The sequence below is a fragment of the Sphaerodactylus townsendi genome, linkage group LG05 (genome assembly GCF_021028975.2).
Source record: "Sphaerodactylus townsendi isolate TG3544 linkage group LG05, MPM_Stown_v2.3, whole genome shotgun sequence".
NCBI classification, from domain to species: Eukaryota; Metazoa; Chordata; class Lepidosauria; order Squamata; family Sphaerodactylidae; genus Sphaerodactylus; species Sphaerodactylus townsendi.
In genome coordinates this window covers 86,793,377-86,820,482 of record NC_059429.1, presented here as the reverse complement: position 1 = coordinate 86,820,482, position 27,106 = coordinate 86,793,377, and the positions used below count along the sequence as shown (strand labels likewise).

Sequence of the window (27,106 nt, the reverse complement as noted above, 5' to 3'; positions counted from 1 at the left end):
TACGCAGTGGCAACCAGTATGAATTGTGATTACATTTGTATAAAGTATAAAATGATCCTGAGGGAATGACACAGGGCAGGAATTCAAGAAGTTGATCCTTTATTTTATATAATCAATATGCTATATACTTTTTCAACTCCCTGGTCCTGCAGGACTATGCAAAAACAAGTGAATTATCTTATTTTCAGGGAACTGCACAGCACAGTGGGGCCAGGTGGGACGCGATGCCCCAGGCAAAGCAGCGGAGGGAGCGTGGCCAGCCTGCAGAGGGGGCGTGGTGTGGTGTTCCGGAGTGGAGGCGGATGGTGCAGGGGCACAGGGCGCACACGCGCCCCAGGCGCAGTTCCCCCTCGCTCCGCCTCTCGCACAGCCAGAAATAAAATTTGTGTCCTGTAACTAGAACGTTAGAGACCAACAAAAATTTCCAGAATATTAGTTTTCATGAATCAAAGGTTACCTGGTCAGATAGTTTTCATGAATCAAAGGTTACTTGGTCAGTAATCTTTAACCCCAATCTCCAACACATTTGCCTCTCATCCCACTCATCTCAACAGTGAGCTTGCCAATTAGATCTTATTTTAAAGACTGGAGTCTGTACCTTGAAGTAACATCATGAAAAAAATACATCATGATGTATGTTAAATATGTTAGGTAAGAGTAACCTAAATCTTGCATTTTCTTGCTGCTCCCCAAACGGAAGCCCTAAACAATTTACTGAGAGGGGAAGCTTGACAACAGTCTTCTTAGTTCTCTGAAACTTGTTTACAAATAGCATTTCAGTCTTTATGCTCAATATATTTATTACATTTATTTTAAATATTTTAATGTTATTTTTGGCATACATTTTATTGCCTCCAAATTGTTTGAAAGCCAATTTTAAAAGCCAAAGGGTGATTTGCACAGACAAATTTCTTGCTCATCTCATGGAATATCCTGAGGACACACCAGTTCATAAGGAAAATGAATAATCACCAATACAAGTATAGTAATGTGATGAGTTTGGGAATGTCAGAAAGATTAAGGTGCTAGGCCCCTGATAAATCTGGCTCAGCCCCAGATAATATACTCGACAAATCGCTGACAGAAATTCCAGTTGCGTAAGAATTGTACTATTGGTGGGGGAAAGTGTCATCAAATTGCAACAGATTATAGCAACCCCTTGGATTTTCAAGGCAAGAAAAGTGCAAAGGTGATTTGCTACCCTGTTTCCCCGAATATAAGACATTCCCGGAAAATAAGACGTAGTAGAGGTTTTGCTACAGTGTGAAATATAAGGCATCCCTCAAAAGTAAGACATTGTTTGGAAGCATGTCCAACGAACAGAACTCAGAAAAATAAGACATCCCCTGAAAATAAGACATAGCACATCTTTGGGAGCAAAAATTAATATAAGACGCTGTCTTATTTTTGGGGAAACACGGTATTGCTTGCTCTCTGCTTCATGATTCTGGACTTCTTTGGTGGCATCCCATTTAAATACTAATCAGGGCTGATGTGCCATATTTAATATTAGTTTCAGATTTCTGTAATCCTAGTTACATAGCTTATTACATGTCTCCTAATCCTGTGGATTGTAGTAATGTACACAATGTAACCTGCCTTGAGTCTCAGCAAGAAAGGCGAACTATAAGAAACATAAATAATTCACCAACAAAATAAACCAGCCTGATTAGCTTAGCTGATCTCATTCTCGTCCCTTGCATCAAGGCAGTCAAAAAATACATTCGGCTACAGGGTTACACAATTTGCTTTAGAGTACTCTAGGAAGGGCTTCCATCCCCTCCCCTCTCTCACTCCCTCCCTGCAAGCACAGCCTCTTCTGACAGGTGCTATCTTGTTTCTTGTTGCCCCTTCCCTCCCCTCCCTCCTTCCCCCTCCCTCCACTAGGGTGGGTGGGCCATGTCCAGATGCCGGACCCCCTCCCTCCTCTCCCTTGCATGCCACCTCTCCTCCTCCTCTCCCTCCACTAGGGTGGGTGGACCATGTTCAGATGCCAGCCCCCTTCCCTCCTTTCCCTTGCAAGCCACCCCTTACTCTCTCCCCTCCCTTGCATACCACATCTCCTTCCCCTCCCCCCGCTAGGGTGGGTGGGCTATTTCCAGATGCTGCCACCCCTCCCCTCCACTCTGCTAGGGTGGGTTGGTCATGCCCAGATGCTGGCCCCCTCCCCTCCCTTCCCTTGCATGCCACCCCTCACTTCCTCACACCCCACCCACACTTATTGTACTCTTCGGGAATGAACAACATTGTCCTCTTTTTTAAAAAAAATATTTATTTAAGAAAGAGAAACTTTAAAATACACTGTCAAGTAAACAAAATCTCAAGTACAGAAACAAATGATAATACTAATAAATGAATCAATTCTTATTTAAAAAGGAGAAAAAGAATAAAAAGAGAAAACGAACAATCAAACGGAAATTGAAGTTATTTTGAGTCCGCCATCCTTGCAGCAGCAACGGATACAAGTGCTACAGACGCATGATTGGTGGCTTTCTCTCAAATCCTTTCTCCTCAACATCCTCAATCAATATCCTCCTCAATATCCTCTCTCCACAACAGAACCTTGCCAAACCTGAGTTCAAGCACCTTCCTGAAGTGGTTTAAGTCTATCTCCACTGGCTTTGTGAGTGTACGAATGATGCCAAACGGGACAACAAATGACAATGAGATGGTCAGTATATGTGACGCTTTGTACTTCTAGCTGGGATGGATTAAAATCACAGCCCTCAGTTTGAAAGACGTAAGGATGTTAATGATCAGTCGTTTTGGAGAATAGGGATACATTCATACGATTGCCAAGAGCAGGAAGCGACTTGACGGCACTGAACACAAACAAAAGGCTGATCTCAGGGAAAACAGGGCTTTGTAGCTCTAGAAACGGCAATTCCAGTGTCCTGGGTCCGTCGTAATATCACGCAGTGGGTCCCTTCATGCAGTACTTTCCCCTTCTTACTGTCTTCTTCGTTGCTACTGTGACTATCCCTCTCAAACCATTTTCGTGTCTGCCCAACAACTCCTTTACCCCACAGCCACCATCTATCCCGGAACGTTCCTCGCACATGTCCTTGTTTCAACTCGCCGATCTTTAATCAGGGCAGGGAGAGGAAAGGGTATCTATAGCGCTGCCTGTTTTTACCGTGACTCAGAAAGCTTCCTGGATTTTCTTTCGGAAACTGCGAGGGCACGGACCACTCTGGCGAACAGAGGCTGGTGAGAAATAAGGAAAATGCCAGATATTTCATCAGGCAGAGCGCTTGCTACCCCTTTGACGTGAGGACCCGTGGGTCCTTGGTTGAGGAGCGGGACCGCAATCAAGGACCCAGAGGTCCTAACACCAAAGGGGTAACGAATGCGGTGCCTGATGAAATAGCTGGCAATTTCCTCGTTTCTCACCACCCTCTGTTCGCCAGAGTGGTCCTTGGTGCTTGCCTCCGCAGAGAGAGTGACCAAGATGAACCTGGAGCTGCTCGGTGCGTTAGTTTGTGCCGCTTCAGGGCTGGCATCTCAGTGCTTAGCAGAGTGGGGGGCTCGTGGGCGGTGGTGGTGGTGGTCAGGGTTGGCGGGAGAGGTGGCAGGTGGTGGGCGTGCGAAGCCAACACGGGAGGAGGCGTAGCCGGGGAGATGTCCTAGAGTGGTGACACTCGTCCTCTTTTAGAGGAGCCGGAGGGGCTCCTCTGCAAAGTTCCTCTTTGGAGGGTCGCCTACAGCCATCATGATTCACACGGAAGCGATGCTTTTAGTATCCTGTGGGGTCCTGGGATGCAAATTGTGGGCCTCTGCAACCTGTTCAACTTCTTCAGCGGCTACCAAGGATTGGCAACCATGGCCAAGGGCCATAGCAATTCTCCCCGCTCTTTGGTTGGGTTAAATAGACTTGACATCTTTAGCCTTTTTGCCATGGCCACCTTGCAGTCTTATAGTATTCAGAAGCTAAATGTATTTTACTCTTACTGCTGGGAGGAGTAAAATTACCTAGAACCTTTGCATGCAAAAGGAAAGACCATCCATCTTCTGAATAGTCACATATCTATGTATTATCAAAGGCTTTCACGGCCGGACTCAACTGGTTGTTGTGGGCTTTACAGGCTGCGTAGCCATGGTCTGGTAGATTTTGTTCCTAACGTTTCGCCTGCATCTGTGGCTGGCATCTTCAGAGGTGTATCATAGAGAGAAGTGTGCTACACACTGTCCACTGTGATCTACCACACCACAGCCGCACAGCCCGGAAAGCCCACAACAGCCAGTCACATATCAGTTTGTAAGGTGGTAAGATGCTTACTGAGCAACCGGCTGTGAGCACCCTTAGCAAGTGATCTGTATATAGCAAAAAATCGCAAAGCCTACCCTGTTTGACATAGCAGGAAGTCTCTTTCAGATATGCCAACTGATTGGTTCCTGAATGTGACCAAAACTTAGCATTCATAAGCAGGGCTGCTCCAAAGTAAGTCCCATGTTATTCAGTGAGTCTTACTGCTAGGAGCATGGCCATATAGTTTCAGGTGTAGTCTCCCAGTTCTCCCTGGGGTGGGGGTGGCTGTATTTTTCTTTTCATTTTTGCTACCTTTTTCTATGTACAAGATTTAGATTGCTTTCAATAAATAAAAATGGTAATCATAATACTTCGTGAAATACAGGTTAATTAATGCCCGTATCCTAAAAACACTGTTGCCTATTCTTATCCTTTATTTGATTATAAGATGCCTCAAAGGAAAGGTATGGTAAAAAAACAAACAAAACAAAAACCAAACCATAAATAGATGAGTAAACTCTTTTAAGCAAGACCTTAAGTCTTTCCCCAAATAATCAAGTGTGTTTCAGAGGCCCACACTGGATATAGTGGAGGCACTATTTCATATGGTCACCTATCTAACTTCCCATGTCATTCAGATTAGAAATAGCGTCCCTTCAATTTAGTGGAAGTATCTTAGTGTGGCAAACACTAATGCCCTTGCAGGATGGAGGCCAAAGATCATGTATGTTGGGAGAGGAAAGAACCCTTGAACACATGGAGCTGTCTTATACAGGGTCAGGCCATTGGTCAGTCAAGGTCAGTATTGTCTACTCCAGGGGTAGGGAACCTGCGGCTCTCCAGATGTTCAGGAACTACAATTCCCATCAGCCCCTACCAGCATGGCCAATTGGTCTACTCATGACCCCTGGTCTACTCCGACAGCAGCTGTCCATGGCCTTGGGTAGAAATTTTTCACATTGCCTGCTATGTTACCCTTTAGGACATTCTGCATATACAGAAGATAACTGTACCACTAATTATGGTCCTCCCTTTCTGATGTCCATGACCCTGTTACACAGAGGTGACATGGATGTGGTTCTCAAGGAGAAAGCTGGTCTTAGTAATGTTTTGGGATTTGCAGTATTACTTCTAATGAGTTTTGCTGTGACTTTGTTTCTGTTTTTCCTACATTGTGCTGTTCAGGAAATTCTAATCAATATTTTGTTAGTTACCTATATATATTTTTCTGCCATCATGCCAGTTGAGAATATTGACTGCATATTGTTAGATTTTTCTTCACACTCTGGAGTTCCCCTCCCCCCCTCCATATGCAGTATGTGCATATACTTTTTCACTTCGAATCAGGCTTTGTTATTGAGATATTTTGTGGCACAAAGAAAGTGACATTGTACAACTATTCATTTTTTTTGTTTCTGCTTTTATTTACAGAATCCTTCGGGCAGAACTATCCAGAGGTAATTGTATTTTATATATCTTATATTCTGTAAACATTGTACCTTGAGTTTATGTGTGCTGTTTGTGCTTTATTTAAAACATTTCGCAGGGATGAACTGAACTGGTCATTCAGCAATTCTTCCTATATCTTCCTTTGTTTTCAGGAAGCTGATGGAACACTGGACTGTATTAGTATGGCCCTCACCTGTACTTTTAACAGGTGGGGTACTCTTCTAGCAGTGGGATGTAATGATGGCCGAATTGTCATCTGGGACTTCTTGACTAGAGGCATTGCTAAAATCATAAGCGCCCATATCCATCCAGTCTGTTCATTATGGTAAGGAACACAGATTGATTATAATTTATACTTAGCATGCCTGTCTATGGGCAAAAATGCACTGTGTTATATTGAGTTAAGCCATTGGTCCCACTAGCTAGGTATCCAGTCTGATTGGCATATGCTGTCCGGGTGAGGAAGATCTTTCACTGCTGCCTGAGATCGTTTCACTTGATGTGCATTAAAGTGTGCTGTTCCATCCTACTGATGGACGAAAGACAGGCTTTCGGAGTTTTGAAACAACGTACTCTTGACATTGAAGGGCAGCTTCTCACAGCTGGAGCCTGCAGAACTTGTTCTCCCACATTTTATGGCATTTCACCACCATTGCCGGGTTTTATGGCTAAATATATGAGTAATTTAATCAATCCACATCTCCGCAGATATTTTATGCTTGCTCGGCTAAATGTGTTACCGACTGCCCAAACAAGAGGCAGATATCATGGCATCCCACAGGAGAACAGGACTTGTTCCTGTGCAGCGGGCCTACCCGAAACAACTGAACACGTGCTCCTTCATTGCAAAGATTTGGCAGTCTATCGGTTGCTTTTTCTCGAGGGCATCTTGAAGAAATTTTCAGTGAGATCAGACAAGGAAATAGTTTCACACCTGCTTAGTGACCATCATCCCCACACTACTGAATCAGTTGCCAGGTTTTTAACAAAGGCACTTGGATCAAGAGTGAAACCTTTGTGTAAATTTTAGTCAATTGGTTTTAACATAATCTGTATTTTACCACTCTTTATATGCCATTAAAGGTTTTGTATTTGTTGTATTTGTTTGTTGTGTGCTGTTCCATTATGTCCATTCCCCAACTATGATCTGAAACTCGGGTGGGAAACAGGGTATTCTTCTATGTATACAGGATTGGAGCTGTAGAAATCTGCATCCTGACATTTTAATGGGAGCTCTGACCATTTAAAATAGTTATGTGTGGGGAGCTTTATGAGTGTATTGCAAAAGTGAACTCTCTGCTTGACCTTTCTTTTTTAGTTGGAGTCGGGATGGCCACAAATTGGTGAGTGCATCAACTGATAATATGGTATCTCAGTGGGATGTACTGACTGGTGATTGTGACCAGAGGTTTCGGTTTCCATCTCCTATCCTGAAGGTCCAGTACCACCCCCGAGATCAGTGAGTAATATTGACCAAAACAATTCTTACAGCAGTTTTGGACATCTGAATGGTTTTTTGAGTATTACAGTATCATTTTAGAGCTGGTATTATCCAATGCAGGTTTTTATTGTGCATTTTAGACTGAATGTTACAGTTTGAATTAGCTCGTTTTCCTGTGGAATGGGGTGGGGGTGGGGGTGAGGGAGGAAAATACAGAAGAGTAATGTGATAAACCAGCAACTATCCTATGATTATATGCAGAGTGCTGTTCAGTGATGTCATTTCAGCCTTCTGAAAAGACTTCTAGTGAACTTTTGGACTCCTGTGTTTTTGCTAATGCTATTTAGCTTTTATTTAGCTACCAGAGAAATAATTAGAATTGAGTTGACTTTAATCGATAGGATGATGCTAAGATTTAAATTTCAGTAATTTAGCACCCAGGGTCAGTTATAAAACAGGGTTTGAGAAGTGAAAGAAACTAAGCAGGCTGAATTTGAAACAATTCAAGATGTAGATATTTGAAGAAAAGCTGAACTCTGTTGCCTGTATATGTTTGGATGAAAATCTGCCCCTCTTCTGATATTTCATTGTCCACTGTCCGAGCACATACAGGTTCCTTTTTCATCCAATCCCTGTACTCCATTCCAGGCTGTGTTTTTTGGTAAACAAGCATCAGATCTTATTGTTAAGCAAAAGATAGTCAAAATGTTTAATGGGAAAGAATAGAGATCTTTGTATGTTGGCTTTTGCACCAATCCATTGTCTAATCCTAACCCAGAATGCAATAGGGTATTTTATTATTCTGAATATTATGGAGACCACGTAAGAAAAGCACAGTATTCAAGATTTTCTTTGTTTCTTCTGAATTCTGTTTTTATAGGAACAAAGTATTGGTATGTCCCATGAAGTCTGCCCCAGTCATGCTAACATTATCTGACTCAAAACACGTCATTCTTCCAGTGGATGATGATTCTGATCTAAATGTAGTGGCTTCTTTTGACCGGCGTGGGGAATATATTTATACAGGGAATGCCAAAGGGAAGGTAAGACGTGACTGAGTTTGTCTTTAGTGGGTGGTCTATGTAGCTGACATATTTATGATTTCTCTTTAAAAACTATATTTTAATAGGGCCATTATATATATTATAACTAATATTGTCCTAGATGTGGGTTGTTAAATCCAGAAATTAGAAATTTACACCAAGGAGAGAGATTTTTCTGTGAACTTGAGGAAAAACTCAGGTTTACAGAAAAATCTAAACACTGGGGGAAAATGGAAGGGATTTAAAAATCCTGAAATTAAAAAGAATCATCATGAATGCTTAACAGCAATTTTTGGAATTGAGGACAGAATCCTGACTTAAGGGAAAAGACAGAAGCAATCAGGGAAAGGGAGAGCTGGCAGAGTTTGGGCGGCTGTTGACTATTTGCTTCCCTCAGTCTCCCCCAACCTCACCCTCCTGCCACATCCTCACCTTCCTTCTTACCTTGGAGGGAAAGAGGAGGAAAGCCAGGAAAGTCCAGTGTAGAATATCAGTGGGGCTTTAGCTGCCACCACAGTCTTCACCTTCATCCAGCTACTCCTATTCACTGCTTCCTCCTCCTAGCTGTGGGAAGGTAAGGAAAAGGGTGGCTGGAAAGAGCAGTTGCTGAGTGCTAGCAGGCTAGGAGGGGGGCTGGATGTCTATGGCAGCCACCCCATCCAGTATTACAGATTAATTTACTTAACTTAGACCCCACTTTGCTGCCAAATAAAAATTCAAAGTGACTTATAACATTCTCCTCTTTTTCATGTTATCCTCATGACAGCTCTGTGAGGGAGGTTAGGCTGAGACAATGTGACAGGCTCAAGGTCAGTCAGCAAGTTTCCATGACAGACCTGGGTCTCCCAGAGCATGGTTCAATGCTCTAACCACTGCACATGCTGTTCCTCCATTAATCTTGGAGTACTGGCAGTATTTGGGCTACGGTGGCACCTGTGGATCCTGGGCTCTCTCCCAGCCCAAACACTGCCAGCACTCAGCGCCTACTTCTCCCAGCTGCCCTACTCTTTCCTTCCTGGTAGTAGTGCGTGAATTTCACCATGAGATTCTTGCAGGTGCCCTCCTTCAAATTACTACTTCTATAATCATTTCTAAACTAAATTTTAGGCTGCAGTTCTAGCGATACTTTCATACATAGATGTTTCAGAGTAAACATGTCTAGGGTCAGCTGTTACAGTGTTACAAACCTTTTAAAAACAAATGCTTTGCTTTCCCTGGGTGAATCAGTAACATTATATTACAGATCTTATAGTGTTCTTTGTTCTCCATTGTATTCATTTGATAATCATTACAGTAGTGTGATGATTTTGATCAGATTTACTTAATGGAGTGGGGATTCAATTGAGACCAATTGAGATTGCATCAGTTCTAAAAATGCTCTTACTTGAGGTTGCATAACCCTTTGTATAGAAGACCTATTATTAGTGTGTTCACCACACGTCACAAGGTGAGTGAGCATCCTGTTGTTTGAAGATAAAATTATATGTCCATAGACGTGCAGGGTATATTGTGTACACACAGCAGGAGCCTACAGTTAGCTGCACCTCCCTGGTTCACATCCACATAAGGTCTACAGACATATAAATAAGTTTCAAATATTACATTATTCATCCTGTATCACTTGGTGAATGTGCAAGTAATAAGAAGATTGTGAAGAGGTCAGCACTACACTGTGCAAGTAATAAGATTGCAGTAAGCTTATCAAGTCTATAAAGTGTGTGTGCACGTGCATGTGGTAGCAGAATCTCAAGGACCCTTCAACAACTGCAGTGATCGACTTGCTTTGGTTCAGCAGACCTGTATGCTGCCATTTCCCATGGAATTGCACTGTGCCAGTTTTGGCAGTTGCACTTGCAGCTACTGCTTCATAGCGGTAATTCTTTATTAATTCTTTATTAAAGCATGAAAAAAATAAAATAAAATGGGAACAGGTTCCACAGTCTGGGTTTGGTCCTGTGTAAAACCTGCACAGGAAAGCGAGATTTTCCTTCCTTTCCCTTCCTGCTGTATCCTGAAATACCTCCACCTAAGATGCTGATCTCTCAGGACTGGGTGGGGGCAGGAGCAGCATAAGGGTGGATTGAAGTGGCTGCTACATTTTGCCCCTTATACGTGTGGATGGTTTCTGCAGGATCCAGCTTTGTACCTAGGCCAAGTTAGGTGCAAAGGATTTCCTTGGTTGTATAAGCTTACAAAGAAGCATGCACGTATTGCTTTTAAATGGATAAAAAGGAAGATTATGGAAGCATTTGAAGTTAGAGAATATGTTCTAGCAGCATTCTCAGGAGAGAATGCTGCTAGAACACGGCCATACAGCCCGGAAACCACACAGCACCCCAGTAATTCTGGCTGTGAAAGCCTTCGACAATACATTGAAGATTTTTCTGCTCTGAAATGCTCGAAACATTGATTTACTATTCTCAGCATCTGGATTGATCCTAGATAATATGATTCTAACAAAATCCCTTCCAACTTCAGAGAAAACCTAATACATAATTGAGTAAAAGTTGGAATGAATCAGTGACTCACTTCCAACCAATGGGCACACAGAAGTCAGTCCTGCACACCTATTAGACTTGAGTCCCTTACATTTCAACTACCTTCCCAGCGCCCAAAGCTGGGCCAGCAGGTTAGTGCTGGGCTGCTGTCAGCTGCCTCGCCGGCCCAGCTCAAGCTTCCCCACTCACTTGCCCACCCTCTCCTAGCCCAGCCCAGCCCAGCCCAGGCTTCCCCATTCCATCCATCCCCTCCGAAGCATCCCTATTCCACCCTCCCCCGCCCCAAGTCTCACAATTTCACCCTTCCCCCACCCTAAGCCACTCCATTCCACCCTCCTCCTAAACAGCAAGCTGCCCCTCTGACCCATCCCAAACCTCCCCACTGCCCAACATACCCTCTCCCTCCCCCCCCCAAGACCAAGCCGGCCTGGTGGGGCATGGGCGCCCCACCTCCCTCCCCATTCTTTCACCCTCCCCCTACCTCAAAGACCAAGGCAAAGACTTACCCAGCAGCAGAAGGCAAAGGTAAGTTGGGCAGGGGAGAGAGAGAAGCAACAGGGCAGGGGAGAAGGCGGGCAGGAAGGAAGGAAAAACAGCAGCCTCCCACCAGCCTGATCAGTCCCCTGCCGGCCCTCCCCCACCTCATATCTAGAACCCATTTTATTTTAATTTAAAATGGGCTTTTCTGCTAGTCTATAGAAAAATGGGTACACAAGATCTAAAATATTCTTTGAGAAAATTCAGAAAATAAAATGGTGTCCATAGCAATTCAGGACTGTTTCCTTCCAGACTGTCCAGTCCATCAGTTATGATCTCTCTTTCAGTTACTTCTCTGGGTGTCCTGCCTTCAGAGGTGAGGAGGGGGATGACGAAGGACTAGGTGTTTTCTGTGGTGGCACCCCACCTGTGGGACACTCTTCCCTTTGAGACTCACTTGGTGCTTACTTACTGTCTTTTAGGAACCAGGCTGAAACTCATCTTTTTGCCCAGGCTTTTACTTAGAGGGTTTATCTTACCAGCTTTTTAATGGTCTGTTTCTTTTATGGGTAGTTTTTATGTTGCTTAGTCTAACAGCTTGCTTTTTATACTGTGGTGATTTTAAGCTTCCTTGAGCTGGATTCTAAAGAGGTGGGGTAGAAATATCCTAAATTAAACAAACAAACGATATAGGGCAGGTGTTCAGTGATATGAAAAAGGTCAACATGCGATGTTGGGGAAATATAATTTCGTGTATGAATGCATGAAGTTAATTGCACAGAAACTGAGATATTTTAAAAACCATTTCCTTTCTCTTCTAGTTTCATATCTGCTTGAGTCAGACTTTACAAATTCTCAGTGTCATCACTAAGCATTTTTAATAGATGTGAGAGAGGGACAAGTGGAGATAGAGTTGGTTATGTCCCTAGTTCAGTGTCTCATAAATTATTGGCAGTGACACATTTGACATCTGTACAGCCTTTCAGTGCTTTTCCTCACCAATTCTCAGCACAGGATTTTGATTTCTTTCTTTCTTTCTTTCTTTCTTTCTTTCTTTCTTTCTTTCTTTCTTTCTTTCTTTCTTTCTTTCTTTCTTTCTTTCTTTCTTTCTTTCTTTCTTTCTTTCACTTTAGATTTTGGTGTTGAAGACAGACACCCAGGATCTTGTTGCGTCTTTCAGAGTAACGACAGGCACAAGCAACACAACAGCTATTAAATCCATTGAATTTGCTCGGAAAGGAAGGTGAGTTGAAGAACATTGAGAGCAGAAATATAATTTTTCCCTCCTTTTCAGTGAGTTTTCCCAATTCTTTTGATTCCTTGATTGGCATTGAAGGCAATTAGAACACAAATAGTTGTGGTCCCTGGAATTACTAACTGCTTATTTTTACAGATGGGATTTGTTTTAAAATTACCATTCTGCTTTTGGTCCTTGGAATAGAATGTGTTTATGTTAGGATTGTGCTGGAATGTTACTCTTGCACCACATTTGTTGATTTAAGTCAGGTGCAGTATTCAGACTCTTCAGAAAAGGATTATGAATTTTAATATCTGTTGTTTGCACAAGAGCTTAGAAAACCACTAAGTTCTTGGAACAATGCAGAGTGGAACATTAATGTCTTAAGCCTAACTGATTTGAGAAATGACTTTATTATAATGGTGAGAGATAAGGAGACTTACATACCCTATCAGAAATCCAAGGGCCTGTGTCCTCAAGGTTTCTCAAACAGCAGCCTCAATGTTTTGCAGGAAACAGCTTTTTAAAAGAAAAGGTCTTTCAAAAGTAGTTAGTATTATGACCTGAAGCATTACTGTTTGGAGGAAGAAAATGTTTGATTCCAGTCTTTGTTGTTGTTGTTTTCTGTTGCTCATGTAACATATTAAAGTGTCTCAGGTTTGCTCTTTTGATGATATTGTTACAAGATTGTACGTCTCTTTTCTATTTCTCAGTTGCTTCCTAATAAATACAGCTGATCGAATAATTAGAGTGTATGATGGCCGGGAAATCTTGACTTGTGGTAGAGATGGAGAGCCAGAGCCAATGCAGAAACTTCAGGACTTAGTGAACAGGTAAGGAACAGGGAAGGAAGAACCTGTGGTGAGAGTGGCATGTTTTGCTTTGCTGTGTTCCAAGTTCGCTATAAAATAGAATCCTCTCAGTAGGTCATCTGAAGTAAATTGTTACTTTTCAAACCTTGAAGAACAAACCAAAAAGCCCTATAAGCCTTTTGCCTCCAAAACCTAACATTTCACTCCAAAGGAGTGGACTCCAGAATGATCATAGAGTTGAAATGGTTTCCTGGCTTTCCAAACCTACCCTTGCAGACAATTCTGAAACTGTTCAGACATTACTTTGATGGGGAAACTTCTCCACTTAGCACAGTTACTAGCCTCTTCTCTCTGTTTTGTCTCCATCCTTTTCCCTTGCTGATCCATTTTTTCTGTTCTCATACTTTTCTATACTGGCCAGTAACATAAGGAAATTGACACCAAGTCTGCAAAAAAGTAACAGAAAGGCAGATATTATCGGCAGATTATGAAAAGTGTCTGCAAGTTTGCAGATTAAGAAAATAGATCTTAGTAACCTAGTTGAGTAATTCAAATTGCGTAAATTGCTCTTTGTTGTTTCAGAATACTGGGCTTTCACTTACACCTAAAGCATCTTTAGACAATTGCCACCTTTAGACCTTACCTGGAAACCCTTACTTCTCGTTAGTGTACAATGTAACAAGCTGAGATTCTGTGAATTTCTTTATCTGCAGGACACCTTGGAAGAAGTGCTGTTTCTCTGGTGATGGGGAATATATTGTCGCAGGGTCAGCACGTCAGCATGCTTTATACATCTGGGAGAAGAGCATTGGAAACCTAGTGAAAATCCTTCATGGCACCAGAGGGGAGCTGTTGCTGGATGTAGCAGTGAGTGTTTCCTTCACCTGTACTCAGTGGATTAATTTGGTTAATACCAGTTAGCTTAATCGACTTTTAAATCACGTTTCTTCTGCCTCACTCCATTTACTCTGTATCTTCTAGTGGCATCCTGTCCGGCCTATCATCGCTTCCATTTCTAGTGGTGTGGTATCCATTTGGGCTCAAAATCAAGTGGTAGGTAGTAATATTGATACATTTTCTTACCATTTAAATTTTTTTCCATTTCTTTGAGTGGCTTCCTTTTTTATTATTCTGAATCAGCACTCTTCAGTTAGCTTTTCACAGAAGCAGCAGTATCCTTCTAAAGATAAAGCACTGCTAATAGCCAGCAGGATAGTTATGAGACTCTTTCATCCTTTTCAGTATTTTTACATTTGTGGTTTTGAAAGAGAACTCAAATGCAAAGTTATACAACACAGCCAATGGGTCTGCTTATTTATCAGGTCTTGTGATTCAGAATTTCACAGAAGGGCTAGTCCTGTGATTTTGCATGTGATTGGAGAGCTTCAGTGCAGAGCTAGGATATGACTGTCTTGGTGTTGTGTAGTTCATATAATGCTCTTTGAATTTGTGGTTTAGGAAAACTGGAGTGCCTTTGCACCTGATTTTAAGGAGCTGGACGAAAATGTAGAATATGAAGAGCGAGAATCTGAGTTTGACATAGAAGATGAAGATAAGAGTGAACCAGAACAGACAGGTAATCTCTAAAATAAATATCTAAAAGAGACGTTTGTGTGCACAAATGAAAATTCACATCATGTAATGTATGAGATGAGCAGATTAATTTGTTTGTATTGTGCCCTTCCTTTTGCTCAGAACATAATAAAATACACATTACAACATTTCAATCATACAGTGAAACCGTGCAGCAGTTAAACATCATATGAGAATGCTTAGATTGTCAAACTGGGATATGGGAGACCTAAGTTTGAATCTACCTAGTCTACTATGTAAGATGCTGGGTAACATTGGCCCACTAACACTCTTTCAGCCTAATTGTAATACTTCAGGATCCCTTTACATCAGAACAGTCAGGTGTTGGAGTTCTCTGAATGAGTTTGTGATGTGGGACTCAATTAATAGATTTCCCAAAAAATTATATAAAAATGGGGAGGGGGTGCGTGCACACGCACTCTGGATTGAATCAAGCCACAGGTGCTGGGGGAAGCAGAATGTCTGAATAGAATATTCTGACGGTGCCGTCCTGCAGTTGGAGAAGATGAACAAGTGCCCGTTCTCATGCATTCTCTAGTCTGCGTGAGGTCAGGAAGGTTCTTGTACCGATCTTTCTGTAGAGTACACAATAAAAAATGTTCAGGAGGGTGTTTGGGTAAATAGACTAGAACTGTAGCAGAGTGGAACCTTTCAGGGGACACTTTTATAATGGAATGTGACTAGTTTACTGCAGTGTTTATTGTAGATAGTATCTTGATTTGATTGCATTGTCTTCTGCCTTTGGAATCCACCATCTGCATTGTCTGTGGTATAGCTTAGTTTCTTCATTGCACTGTTTTTTTAATTCTGTAACCCTGGTCTTCTTATATTGTTCGTCAGATGTCAGATGGTATTATTTTTATAGTCTGCAATCTGTTGAGTCTTGGTGATAATTAACATGAATAAAATAAACCTTTCCATTACTAAAATGTGCAGGGGAAGGAGACAGATATTTCTATGTTGCCTGTTCTACAATAGCAACTCAGTCCCATTTGGAGTATCCTGAATTTGTTTTTTGTTTTTTTAAATCAAAAAGATGTTGGGATCTCTTGTGTCATCTCTGATTTGGCTTTCTCACAGCACAGATAGCTTGAAGTTATAACTGCAGCATGCAGATTCTGACCTGCTAGATAGGAGATATCCTTATCCATTTAGTTATACGTGTTGGAACTCATTCATGTTTACTGTTCAGGCACTAGCTTGCCAAGGGGATGCTTCTGTTCCCCCTAAATTGAGATTTAAACATTCTCTCCTTGTCAGGTGCTGATGCAGCGGAGGATGAAGAAGTGGATGTAACTAGCGTAGATCCCATTGCTGCTTTCTGTAGCAGGTAAACGTGATGATGGGAAGATGTTAAAAGGATAAACATTTTCTAATCATGAAAATACCTTTACACTGTTTTTTTAAACTCTGGCAAAGAAATTTTGGTTGACTTTTAATCAATTCATTAACTAGATTTGTACATACTTTAACACGTGAATAAGTAGTCATTCTGATAATGAATACACATGATAATAGGCAAGTATTTAGAAGAGGCAATCCTTTCTGAGTGATGAAAAAGGAGGGATGCCTATTTGTGATGCCAGTCACCAATGCATTTTCTACATACCTGCGTGAAAAAAAAACTTTTACCAATAGGGTGATCAATTAGTTAAGGACATATTTAAAACATATTGAATCATAACATGTTAAATATCTGTCTTGTCCACTAAATTTTATAGCCCTAACGTACCTGTATCCTTGTGATACCTGTCTGGTAAGCATTCTCTCCTTAAACCAGTACTCTGTATCTGATTTCTGGTTTTTGTAAGATGAGTTTTCTAAATTACAAGGCCTTTGCAATGGTCCAAAATATATAGCAAGGGATACTGTGGAAGATTAAACCATGACAGTGCAATCCTTAGCAGAGTTTCACCTTTCTAAGTTAATGAACCTAGAGAGGTATAGCTGCTTAGGATTCACTGTAATTCTGTTCCATACTACCTCTCTTTTTAGTTTCTCAGAACTGATTGTTCTTGAATTGTTTGTAAATTATTCTTCGCAGACTTTTTTATTTAATGTATTTTGGTATCTCTTCCTCCAAACCCTCCATCTGAGGGTTTAATAGATATATGCCGTGTTGTTCCAATCTGTAGCTGTCTCTTTTCTTCACAAAACTTCCAGTTTCTTTTTCAGTCATCTTTGTTGTTGGTAGAGCATGTTTATTTTTATGCTGGGTAACCATTGACCACATCAAACACAAAAAATGACAATTCATTAGGGTATTTATCAGGGAGCTGTGATTGTCTTTAGCTCTCTGTGAATGCACACAGGGTGGTGAGCCTGGATTTCCATCTATATAATGGAAGTAATGGCCTTGTACTATGTGCCACTGAGGCTAATTTCTGTGGTTGTGATAACACTTTCTCAAACTGAGGTAAGAACTAAAGAAGAGATTAATGGAGAAAGTTTATAGAACGCATTGCCCGTGATTCATGGGAGAAAATATTCCTTCTCTTCCAGCGATGAAGAACTGGAAGACTCCAAAGCTTTGTTGTATTTGCCTATTGCTCCTGAAGTGGAAGACCCAGAAGAAAACCCCTATGGCCCTCCACCAGATGCGGTACAGACTGCTATACCCGATGAAGGGATAGGCTCTGAAAAGAAGAGGCAGTCAATATCTGATGGGCCTCAGCCACCAAAGAAGAAACCCAAAACAACAAATATAGAACTCCAGGGAGTACCTAATGATGGTGAGTGGGAACTGCCATCCTTTTGCTCACACTAGGATCACGTGGCATCTTTGTGACTGAAAAATGGGCAGGTGTGCTAGTTCTGTTTGATATTTATAAATGTTGCTTGTGACCGCAGTGCACTTCAACTGCTAGTTCTCACCAAGCATGGCTATACGTTTCTTTGGAGAGGAGTGATTGATTTCTAAATAGCAACATAATAGTGTCTTTATTGCTATACTGTGGGAACAGCTAGTCTTACAGTTAAAAATGGTTGTATTATAAATATGCCATCTATATTTCTGCTGCCTACCTTTCCTTGTAGTAAAATAATACTAGGTTTGGGACACCTTCACTCAATGTAATTGCTATGCAAAAGTGATTTTTATGTAGGATTTTAATGAATCCCATACACAGATTTTCACAAACATAAAACCTGGTCTACGCATGCTGCAAAATGAGGTGCTGGAGTGGATAGAATGGATCCTACCAATTCAGATTTTGGGAGATGGGGGAACAGTCATTTTTTTGAACTTCCTCTACATTACTAATTCTCTGTATGTGGAAAACTAATCCATGTGAAGAGCTAGGGTAGATCCTTTCACCCTGAGACGCTCATTTTTTAAATCTGCAGGTAGTTTTTATACAGAAAGCCATTATAACTGTGTCTCTCCCCACCTTCAAATTGATGTGGTACAGCCTATTTTGTTATTTTATTCTGCTGCAAGTAGTGTAGAGCATTTGTGCTCACTATCTTGTGCACTGGGTTATTACAGTTGGGTGGCGAGTTTACCATTTCAAACTCCCTGCAATGGAGCTGCTACTTTCAAGAGTATCTGAGGACCACTCTGGTACTACCACAGTACACAGCGTATAGCTACCATGGGCATAAGAATGCAGCTAAACAGTATCCTGTATGACTCTAGCAGGTCTAATTAATCTTACACTGCTGTGTTTTGGAAACAGTCTGACTGGAGTAGCTTGTTAGAACTCAGTTACCTCTGCCTGTCAGAGCTTATAGTGGCCGTGATGCTTTTAAATCTAATAAAGGAACATGTCGAGAGGATGAGATGGCAGGCCATGAGGTCACAGGAACAAACAGCTTATGCCAGTAAGCCTGACAGTTTGAAATACTGGTTAACCAATGAAAACCTCTGAATTAGTTTTCTCAGTTCTCATTATCAATATATCTATTTCTCAACATGGCTAAATACCTGGACTTAAATCCAAAGGCTGAAGCCATGAACAGACGAGACAGCTGTTTCTACAAACCTGAGAAACAGCAGCGGGGCAGCAAGGCCCTTGGTCATCCAGTGGATGACTATGTAACTTGCCTAACTCACCCAAACCTGATTTGTTGCTTCTATTCAGCAGCAGCCACCGCACAAAAGCCAGTGTGGTGTAGTAGTTTGAGTTTCAGACTTTGATCTTGGAGACCCAGGTTCAAATGAACACTCTGCTGTGGAAGCTAGCTGGGTGATTTGTGGCCAGTTGCACATCGTCAGCATAACCTACCTCACAGGTCACAGGTGGTTGTTTTTTGTGAGCATAAAATAGAGTGTATGACTCCTTCTAGCTCTATGATAAGGAAATAGTGTTGTAAGGGGTAACAGGGGAACATGAGGTCCCTCAAGGTCCCTCCTGGTTCCCTACCATGCAGCTGACCCAACACTGAACAACTGAGCCATAGTTTTCCTGGGTAGAGGCTGCTGAAGAGTGAGGGGTAAAGAAAGGTGAAGACAGGAGGGCAGATAAAGTGGATGGGAAGGAGAGAAGGAACTAGGAAAAGGATTGAGGCTATTGGATTTTTCAGGGGAGGAAAGATGAAATAATGGGGGAAGGGAAAATGAGATTTTCCCCTGCAAATCCTTGCAGGTCTCCTGCTTGCACTTTACTGTTTTGGAGCTAGGAATTAACTAGCGCTTTGCCCAGGATCTTGGAATGTTCATCTAGCTGCAGTCCTAAGAAGGAGAAACAATCCTCCAGGTTGAGATCACTTCATGGAACATTTGTTAAGTGAGATAAGTGTTCAGTAATATTTGGTGTTGTGCGTTTCTTCTAAAGCATATTCATGAGCTTTTGCCTTGGTCTCAGCACCCCAGTACATTTATTCTTGTGATTCTATTTTAAAAAAACAACTGCGGGTGAACTCAGTTTATCATAATGACTGGCTCATTCTGCTTGGCTGAAATTACTGTTTTCATTTCTAGTTTCTTTTTCTCATTTTAAAAAGCAAATCACGAGTTTTCCCTCTCTCATGTTATGGTGTCAGCATCAGGGACTTACAAAGTAGACAGACGAGTACGTTTGCTGTGTTGTTTTATATGAAACTACAGATTTGAAGTTACTTTTCAAACGTCCCTCTTCTTTCACAGAAGTTCATCCGCTGCTGGGTGTGAAGGGAGATGGTAAATCCAAGAAGAAGCAAGCAGGCAGGCCTAAAGGATCAAAAGGTAAAGAGAAAGATTCTCCATTTAAACCGAAACTCTACAAAGGGGACAGAGGTTCTTTACCTCTGGAAGGAGCAGCGAAGGGCAAAGTGCAGGCGGAGCTGGGACAGCCCTTGCCAGGTAAGGACCCAGCGTGAGCATCTGCTTGCTTCATTCAGACATGGCATAGTCTTAGCATTTTAGTTCTTCAAATGGCAGTTGCTTGCTAAGTGTTTAGCCACTCTGCTCTCAAGGATGGACAAAATTTTACTTCTGAGAATTGTCCTGTTTAGCCTCCCTTACCATAGCCTTTGGAATTTACTTGGTGCTACAAGTATGAAAGGCAAATATTTCAAAAGATAATTTTGCTACATTACAGAGAAACAAAACCGTTGTCTCTTCTCAATAGCTTACTCCATTGGGTCTGCATGCAAATTTGGTAGTGAAGAAGGGTATTCTGAGTCAAATACAGAAACTTAAAGTGACAAGGTACATACTGAAGTTAAAAGCTAGATTCTGTGGCACAATTACGAATATATAAAAGCACGGAGTTCCCCCAGTAGTTGTTAAGTTGCATTGCTTGTACAAATTGTAGTTCTGTGAGACTTCATGTCCCTGTTGTAGGTCGTACTTGCCTGAGTAACTGTGACATCTACCTATATAAAATACATATATGTCATTTCCTGACACTCTTGAGTCTTGACACTGTTCATTGTGAATAAAAAACCAGAATGAAGCTATGCAAAAGAGAGTGGAACTACAAAGACAGGGCCAGGCTTGAGTGTCAGGGACTGCAGAAAGGTTTAGCCTCCAGTAGTGTCTCGAGGGCCCTCTGTTACTTTTTCTCAACTGAGTGTATGGCAAAGTAAGAGGCTGTGCATAGGGACTGAGAACAAAATCCGCTCTTTCTGTTGACACTTTACTGGGCTGATCTTTTTTTGTCAGGGAATCCACAGAAAGAACAATGCAATTGTTTGCAGATCACAGACAGAGACAGAGAGAGAGAGAGACATTTTGTTGGCAGTGGGTTTTTTTCCTTCTAAATAAGGATTTTGCAGATCATCCCCCATTGCAAATCTTATTCGGGAGACATTTAAATTGTGCTGGAAACTAGTTGTTATATCTCAGAACAGCTAAATATTAATGGACTACTCCAGACATCTATATCCTGCTGATGCATGAAAATGTTCTTCCCTTGTGAGATGTGTTCCCTTTGTACTGTGGCATTGTTTTGCATCAGAGTTATCCTGCTTACAAATAAACCAGACTATACTTCAATTATATATGTTGCTTCACAAGAGTACATGCCTGTAAATTTCACTTTTAAAGAAATGCCAGAGTAGTGCTTCCTGATTGTGATTTTTTTTGAAAGCCCACTTTGATGCACCCTGAGAAGTATCATTTGAAAAGGGTGTTGCTAAGATAATATGTTTGCTGTGGTCGTACGTAACCTAAGTGAACTAAACAATATTGCTTGTTAGTAAGTGATAATCATTCCTCCATTGTCCTGATCACAGTACTGGTTCTTCTGTGTGTATTGTGTGTGTATGGACATGCAGATACACAGGAGTCTGTACATTCCATACAGATTGGACTACACCCAGTTTTTCATCCTTTACTTTTGTTCTGTTAAATTCAAAATTGCTTCCATTTTTATGGTCTTAAATAGTTCAAAGAGGCAAGAGAAAGTTAATTTATCAGAATGATGAAGCGAATTCAGATGTGGTACACATGCAAAATTTTGTATGTCCTTGAAGCTTAGTAGCTATTGCTTTGAATATTTAGTTGCCAGAATTGAGATTTGTTAAAAACCCTTTCTTTCCCCTCACTGCTGGTCCTGTTACCCACCTTGCTCATTGTCCTTCCTGCTCTGCTCCGCTTATGTTGCTTTTAGAGTATTAACCAGTGCCTGGGATTTTTGCTTACAATTGATATGGTGAAAGGATGTAACAGCCTTCCCCCCAAAAAAACCCCAGTTTGCTGTGTTGTGTGTTTCTACTTTAATCTTATGTTGCATCTTCTTAAAGAAACTACTGTAAATGTACTCAAGATCATGGAACCCTTTGTAAAAAAAAGAACATAACATAAACCTTCATTGTTCTGTAGAAGTACAGCAGGAATCGGATGGCATTATACCATACATGTCCTTAAAGTCTTTAAGACTGCTGTTCTAACACATTCCTGGAATTAAGCCCCACTTAATAAAATGGGACCTGTTTTTGAATGGACCGGGTTAGTTGTTCTTAGAATAAATCTGTGTACCATGGAGGGGAAACATTTAATATTTGCCCTTTTCAACTCTTCCAGAAATATTTTTATAGTTAACCCAATGTATGTTAACTAGGAATCTTTGATGACCTGTTTAGATGCTCCTGTCATATTTTGTAATTCATTTGCTGATTGACTATGATTAAACCTTATTAATATTTGAAGTCCTCTTTGACTCAGCCTATAAATGAAGCTAATAATAATAACGTTAATAATCACAATGTTAATAATCATACATACATACATGACCCTGGGCAGATCTTGAGTGTCTGAGACCTATCTAGTGAAACAGATGTGTTTCTGCACTCCTACATTCCTGCTGGGTGACCTTGGGCTAGTCACAGTTCTTCAGAATTCTCTCAACCCCACCTACTTCACAAGGTGTGGGGAAAGGAGCTTGTAAGCCACCTTGAGTCTCCTTACAGGAGAGAAAGGTGGGATATAAATCCAAACTCTTCTTCTTTTCTTCTTCAAGCTAACTGCCAAACTCATTTTATTCAGTTTTCTGGATTTGCTTAAATGCTAATTGCTATGAAATTTGTGTGATCTAATTAGAGAGCAATACAGAGTTATGCAGTCAGATCCTCATACAAGATTAGCCATTGAAGTGCTGGAAGAGAGCCTTCTTCCTGATGTCATTTTTATAGTCAAGTTGATCCAGCCATCAATGAAGGAACTGATCAGTACACTGAATTATACTGCATCCCTTAAACTGATGCCTGAAGAATGGGATAGTCTTGGCAAATGTATGACAGGCTTCTATTTAGTGAACAATTCTATTCAAGTGAACAATTCTGTAAATATAAGGCCTGATGGTGTCCTTACCTGTTGGTGTCAGTTTGATTGCTATGTAAACCACACCAGCAAGACATCAACCAGACCCCAATTGGAACCTATTGGTTCCAGGACCTAAGGCTTGGTTTTGGTTCAATCTGATGACCCAGGTTGATGGCCTGTCATTAGGTGCAAGCATCTCAAGCTCCATCTTGAATCCTAGCCTCCATTTCGAAAATATATTTATTCACTTACTTCATTTATACCCTACCATTTCCCCTAGTGGTGATACTATGCAGCTTACATTATTCCCAACACCATGTTATCCTCACAACAACACTGTGAGGTAGGTTAAGCTGAGAGTGTGTGACTGGCTTCAGTAATTCACAAACTTCTATAGCACAGTGAAGATTTGAACCTGAGTTTCCTGGATCCGAGTTTGACACTCTAACCACTACCTCACACTGACTGTCTGGTCTCTATGGGCATACAGTTATGACTCGTTCTCCTTCATTGCTTTCAGTTCCCCAGAACGCCTTTGCTCTGAGCATGATCCCCTCCCAGGAGGGAATTATTTGTTAGTTAGGCATCACTCTAAACATGCTTGTTATTGTTTCAAATGGCTGCATCGTGTCCATATTTTCCTGGATCAAGCAACAGTGATTATGACTTAGACAATGCTTTAACTGCAGACAAAGCTTCACTCAGCGTATTCAATTGTAAGAAAACCGATCAAGACTCCCTTATGCAAAACAGCCTTTCATTTGTGTCTTAGTTGTAACAGCATTTTTTCCTTCCACTTTACTGGTCGCAACTAGAACTATGTTGAAAATGTATTGTGAACATTCTTAGTGTCAGAACGCTGGCTACCAGTAATTAAAAACACCAGAATCAAAGGCCGAGGGCATTCTAGGTTCATGGACAGTGGACTCCACCCAGACACAGGGTTTGCATTCACTAAGACTGTTGCTGCTGCAGGGGATGCAAATGTGAATCATTCCCTGGACTGAAAAACCCCACCTGCAATACAATACAGTCAACCACAGCTTTGCATAGCACGTTCCACCCAAACACTTACTGATTGGTTCCCCACCCTGGGACATGGACAATATATACCCCACTAAAAACATTCCCTTCTCACTGGACACTGCATAACAGACTCTCTGTGATACACCTCTGAAGATGCCAGTGAAACAGATGCAGGCGAAACGTTAGGAACAAGATCTACCAGACCGCAGCCACACAGCCAGGAAAACCCACCAGAACCAATTGAATTCAACCGTGAAAGCCTTCAACAATACAGTGGCGGATATAATTCATATTCTGTAAAGTGTATGCCCAGTTGTGGTGCCCCCTAATTAGGACAATAATCTTATTCAGAACAGATTATAAATTCACCCTGAGCTGAAATTATATCTTGCTCACTGTTTCATCTGTCTGATATCCTGATCCCAAGCTGCCCCTCTGCCATCAAGTGTGCTGGTGCACAGTCTGACTGGATGCACAGTCCAGATGCACTTATGTCCTGTGCTATAACCAGGTAAGTTTCCTGAAACTCTATTCAAGAGACAGTTCAGAATTTCTTAAGGCTTTGACCATTTATGGTATTTGTTTACATTAAAATCCCTGAAAGGCTATATGAGCATGAAAGCCATAACCAGTTGGAGAAAAAATTCCCCAGCCTCTCTGTACCCACTGATTCACTGTCAATGTTGCTATAGTGTCTCATTTTTGCTAATGCAAACACTTGCTTGAGCTTTATTGAAAACATTGTCACCAGTGCCTGATCTTTTTTTTTTCAGCCGGTGGTGGGATCTCAGAACTCCTATGAAGACATCCCCAACCCTGTCTACCCTTTATTTCCTGTCTTGCCACCATAATGTGGAGTAAGATCAAGATGGTCAAACAGATAATAAACTGACCTTAAGTTAATATGGTAAGGACAAGAAACCGTGTTGCCTATGGATACAGGGAACGATTTTTTAAGAGATGCAAAAATTATGGAGGAGGGAAATTTGCTCCCTCTGAACCTCTCTTCTCACTAACAGTGAAAGAAGGTGCGGACTCTCAGGAAAGAAGGTTTGTACAGAACCTGGTGGAACTGCTTTTTGTTTAGAATTTTCTAATCATAAAGAAACCTGACACAGGACAAGGAGATCACTGAGCTGCCAAACTGAGGTCTTGCATTCTGTTTTATATATTCTGATTCTGAGAACGATTAATCCAGATATTTTTGTTGCCCCAAATACTGTCCCACTGCTGTGGATCCCAAGTACATTTTTATTGCGCTGTTGCTAGTTGAAGTAGAGTATTGTATGCACCACTATTTTATTACCCACTCTGGCTTGCAATAGTTGATAGATGTTCTGTTAATGCTGAGGTACCCTTTGTATAACTTTGAAGGGTGATTGCCTACCTAGTTGCCTTTCTACTTGTGCAGGTTTGGAATGGACACTTGGGATCGAGAAGCCTGCAGGTAACAGGTATTCAGTGCAAGAACTGAGGGGTGGGAGAGGGTGATAAGCAGCCATATATCAAGACAGAGCAGGGAAGGCCTTGGATATGGCATGCAGCAGAAGCACAAGTGGCTTTCCAATTTCATTATGTTTGTGCATCTCATGCACACTGTAGAAATGCACACATTTCCTGTGGGATACACTCGGTCATTCTAAACTTTGGGATGTATATACAAGGTCATAGCAATCTCATAATTTTAAGAAAATTATTTTCCACTTCAGAATAGAAGAGTAAAGGCCCTTTTCTCCAGGTCTACAAAATAATTTAACAAAACCCAGAAGAATGTATTCATTAGGAGCTACCAAGGTCTGAAGAGGTTCAAGTGTTGAAGAATGGATGCTTAATTTCCAGCTGCAAATAAGTGCTTTGGTTTTAGTGCTTTTCCTTTCTGCATGTTGTTTCCCAAGGCCTCTCTTTCTCTCATGAAACCGTGACTTTGTCCTCCATGTGTTAATGTAAATTTAATGATATCCCTGACCTCAGCCATTCTTTCTCTAATCCTGCCACCTGCAGTCTGCCGGTTCATCAAAGACCTGAAGGCTGCCTGGGCAACAGTTGCTGTTCTACATGGGGAGGGGGGTGGTGTTGGGGGGGGGGCGTTATGGAATCCATCATTCTTCTACCAGATCCTCCATTTCATTTTCTTTCATATTTTAAGAATTATTTAGATACTCCTGTAATTTGTACAAAATGGGACAGATGACAATTGCCTGCTAGTTATTTGTAAATTGCTGCTGTGATGTTAGCCTTTGTGTTTGTAAATAAAGAGGTATGTTTTATTTCTTAAACTCTATGATCCATCCTTTTTTATACAACCAGTTTTTTGAGGGATCTCTTTGACTCACATAATAGAAATATTTTGATCAACAAATGGTGACAATTAAAAGTTTAATAATAGTTGTTATTGTATAGTAATGTATATAGCTAAAGGTTGGTATAACCCCATTCGTGGATAATTCAATCTACAGATGGGACCATGTAGTCACAAAAGAGATGTTTCTGCAAATCTGGTGAGAGACCCAAGTTTGAAGTGGGGGGGAAGTCTCAACAGAAAACAGTTGTCTGAAAGCTCACACAACTTCTATCCAGACACATAGGGCATGCAAGGAGGCACAGGGTAGGGCAGTGATAGCGAACCTTTTTGAGACTGAGTGCCCAAACTGCAACCCAAACCCCACTTATTTATCACAAAGTGCCAACTCCGCAATTTAACCTGAATTCTGAGGTTTTAGTTTAGAAAAAACTGGTTGGCTCCCTCTTCCTCCACCCCACCCGCTTGAGTAGGGGCCAGCCTGCTCTAGCCTCCAGCAAGTCCCGTGCGCACCGCTCTGTGCCTCTCTAGCATCTCTGCCTCCTCTGTGCCCCATCCCCTCGGGCAGCAGCCACCCGGAGCGTAGGCACCAGGCCCGCCAGCTGAGTCCTCACTGCAGTGTGCGCACGTCGTGCTCAGTGGCCCAGGCCAGCCTAAATGTGTGTGGGGTGTGCGTGCGTGTGTGTGCGTGTGTGTGTGTGATTTTCCACCCCCCACATGATGAACTCTGTGCGCATGCCCACAGAGAGGGCTCCGAGTGCCACCTCTGGCACCTGTGCCATAGGTTCACCATAGGG

At 41.6% G+C, this 27,106-nt stretch overlaps 1 protein-coding gene across 3 annotated transcripts; it reads left to right on the top strand.

The window, feature by feature from the left end:
• Positions 1 to 3,197: 3,197 nt before the first annotated feature.
• On the top strand, positions 3,198 to 26,286 carry RBBP5 (RB binding protein 5, histone lysine methyltransferase complex subunit). Of its 3 annotated transcripts, none has more exons than XM_048497582.1 (14): positions 3,198 to 3,470; positions 5,681 to 5,706; positions 5,851 to 6,023; positions 7,017 to 7,157; positions 8,020 to 8,182; positions 12,291 to 12,400; positions 13,108 to 13,227; positions 13,920 to 14,073; positions 14,188 to 14,259; positions 14,665 to 14,782; positions 16,060 to 16,129; positions 17,302 to 17,531; positions 19,886 to 20,080; positions 24,784 to 26,286. In XM_048497582.1, exons 1-14 carry the CDS (start codon positions 3,452 to 3,454, stop codon positions 24,810 to 24,812), a joined length of 1,620 nt encoding a protein of 539 aa, XP_048353539.1. In that variant the 5' UTR covers positions 3,198 to 3,451; the 3' UTR covers positions 24,813 to 26,286. The 3 variants fall into 3 exon arrangements, with proteins under 3 accessions (XP_048353539.1, XP_048353541.1, XP_048353540.1); XM_048497584.1 differs by having other exon boundaries at positions 3,200 to 3,470; positions 19,886 to 19,963; XM_048497583.1 differs by lacking the exon at positions 3,198 to 3,470 and adding an exon at positions 5,029 to 5,047.
• Positions 26,287 to 27,106: the final 820 nt, after the last annotated feature.

Bases quoted from the DNA above. Each gene is read 5' to 3' on its own strand.
- RBBP5 (XM_048497582.1), top strand. The intron at 12,401-13,107 runs GTGAGTTGAAGA...TCTATTTCTCAG, and splicing joins GAATTTGCTCGGAAAGGAAG to TTGCTTCCTAATAAATACAG. The intron at 16,130-17,301 runs GTAAACGTGATG...CTTCTCTTCCAG, and splicing joins ATTGCTGCTTTCTGTAGCAG to CGATGAAGAACTGGAAGACT.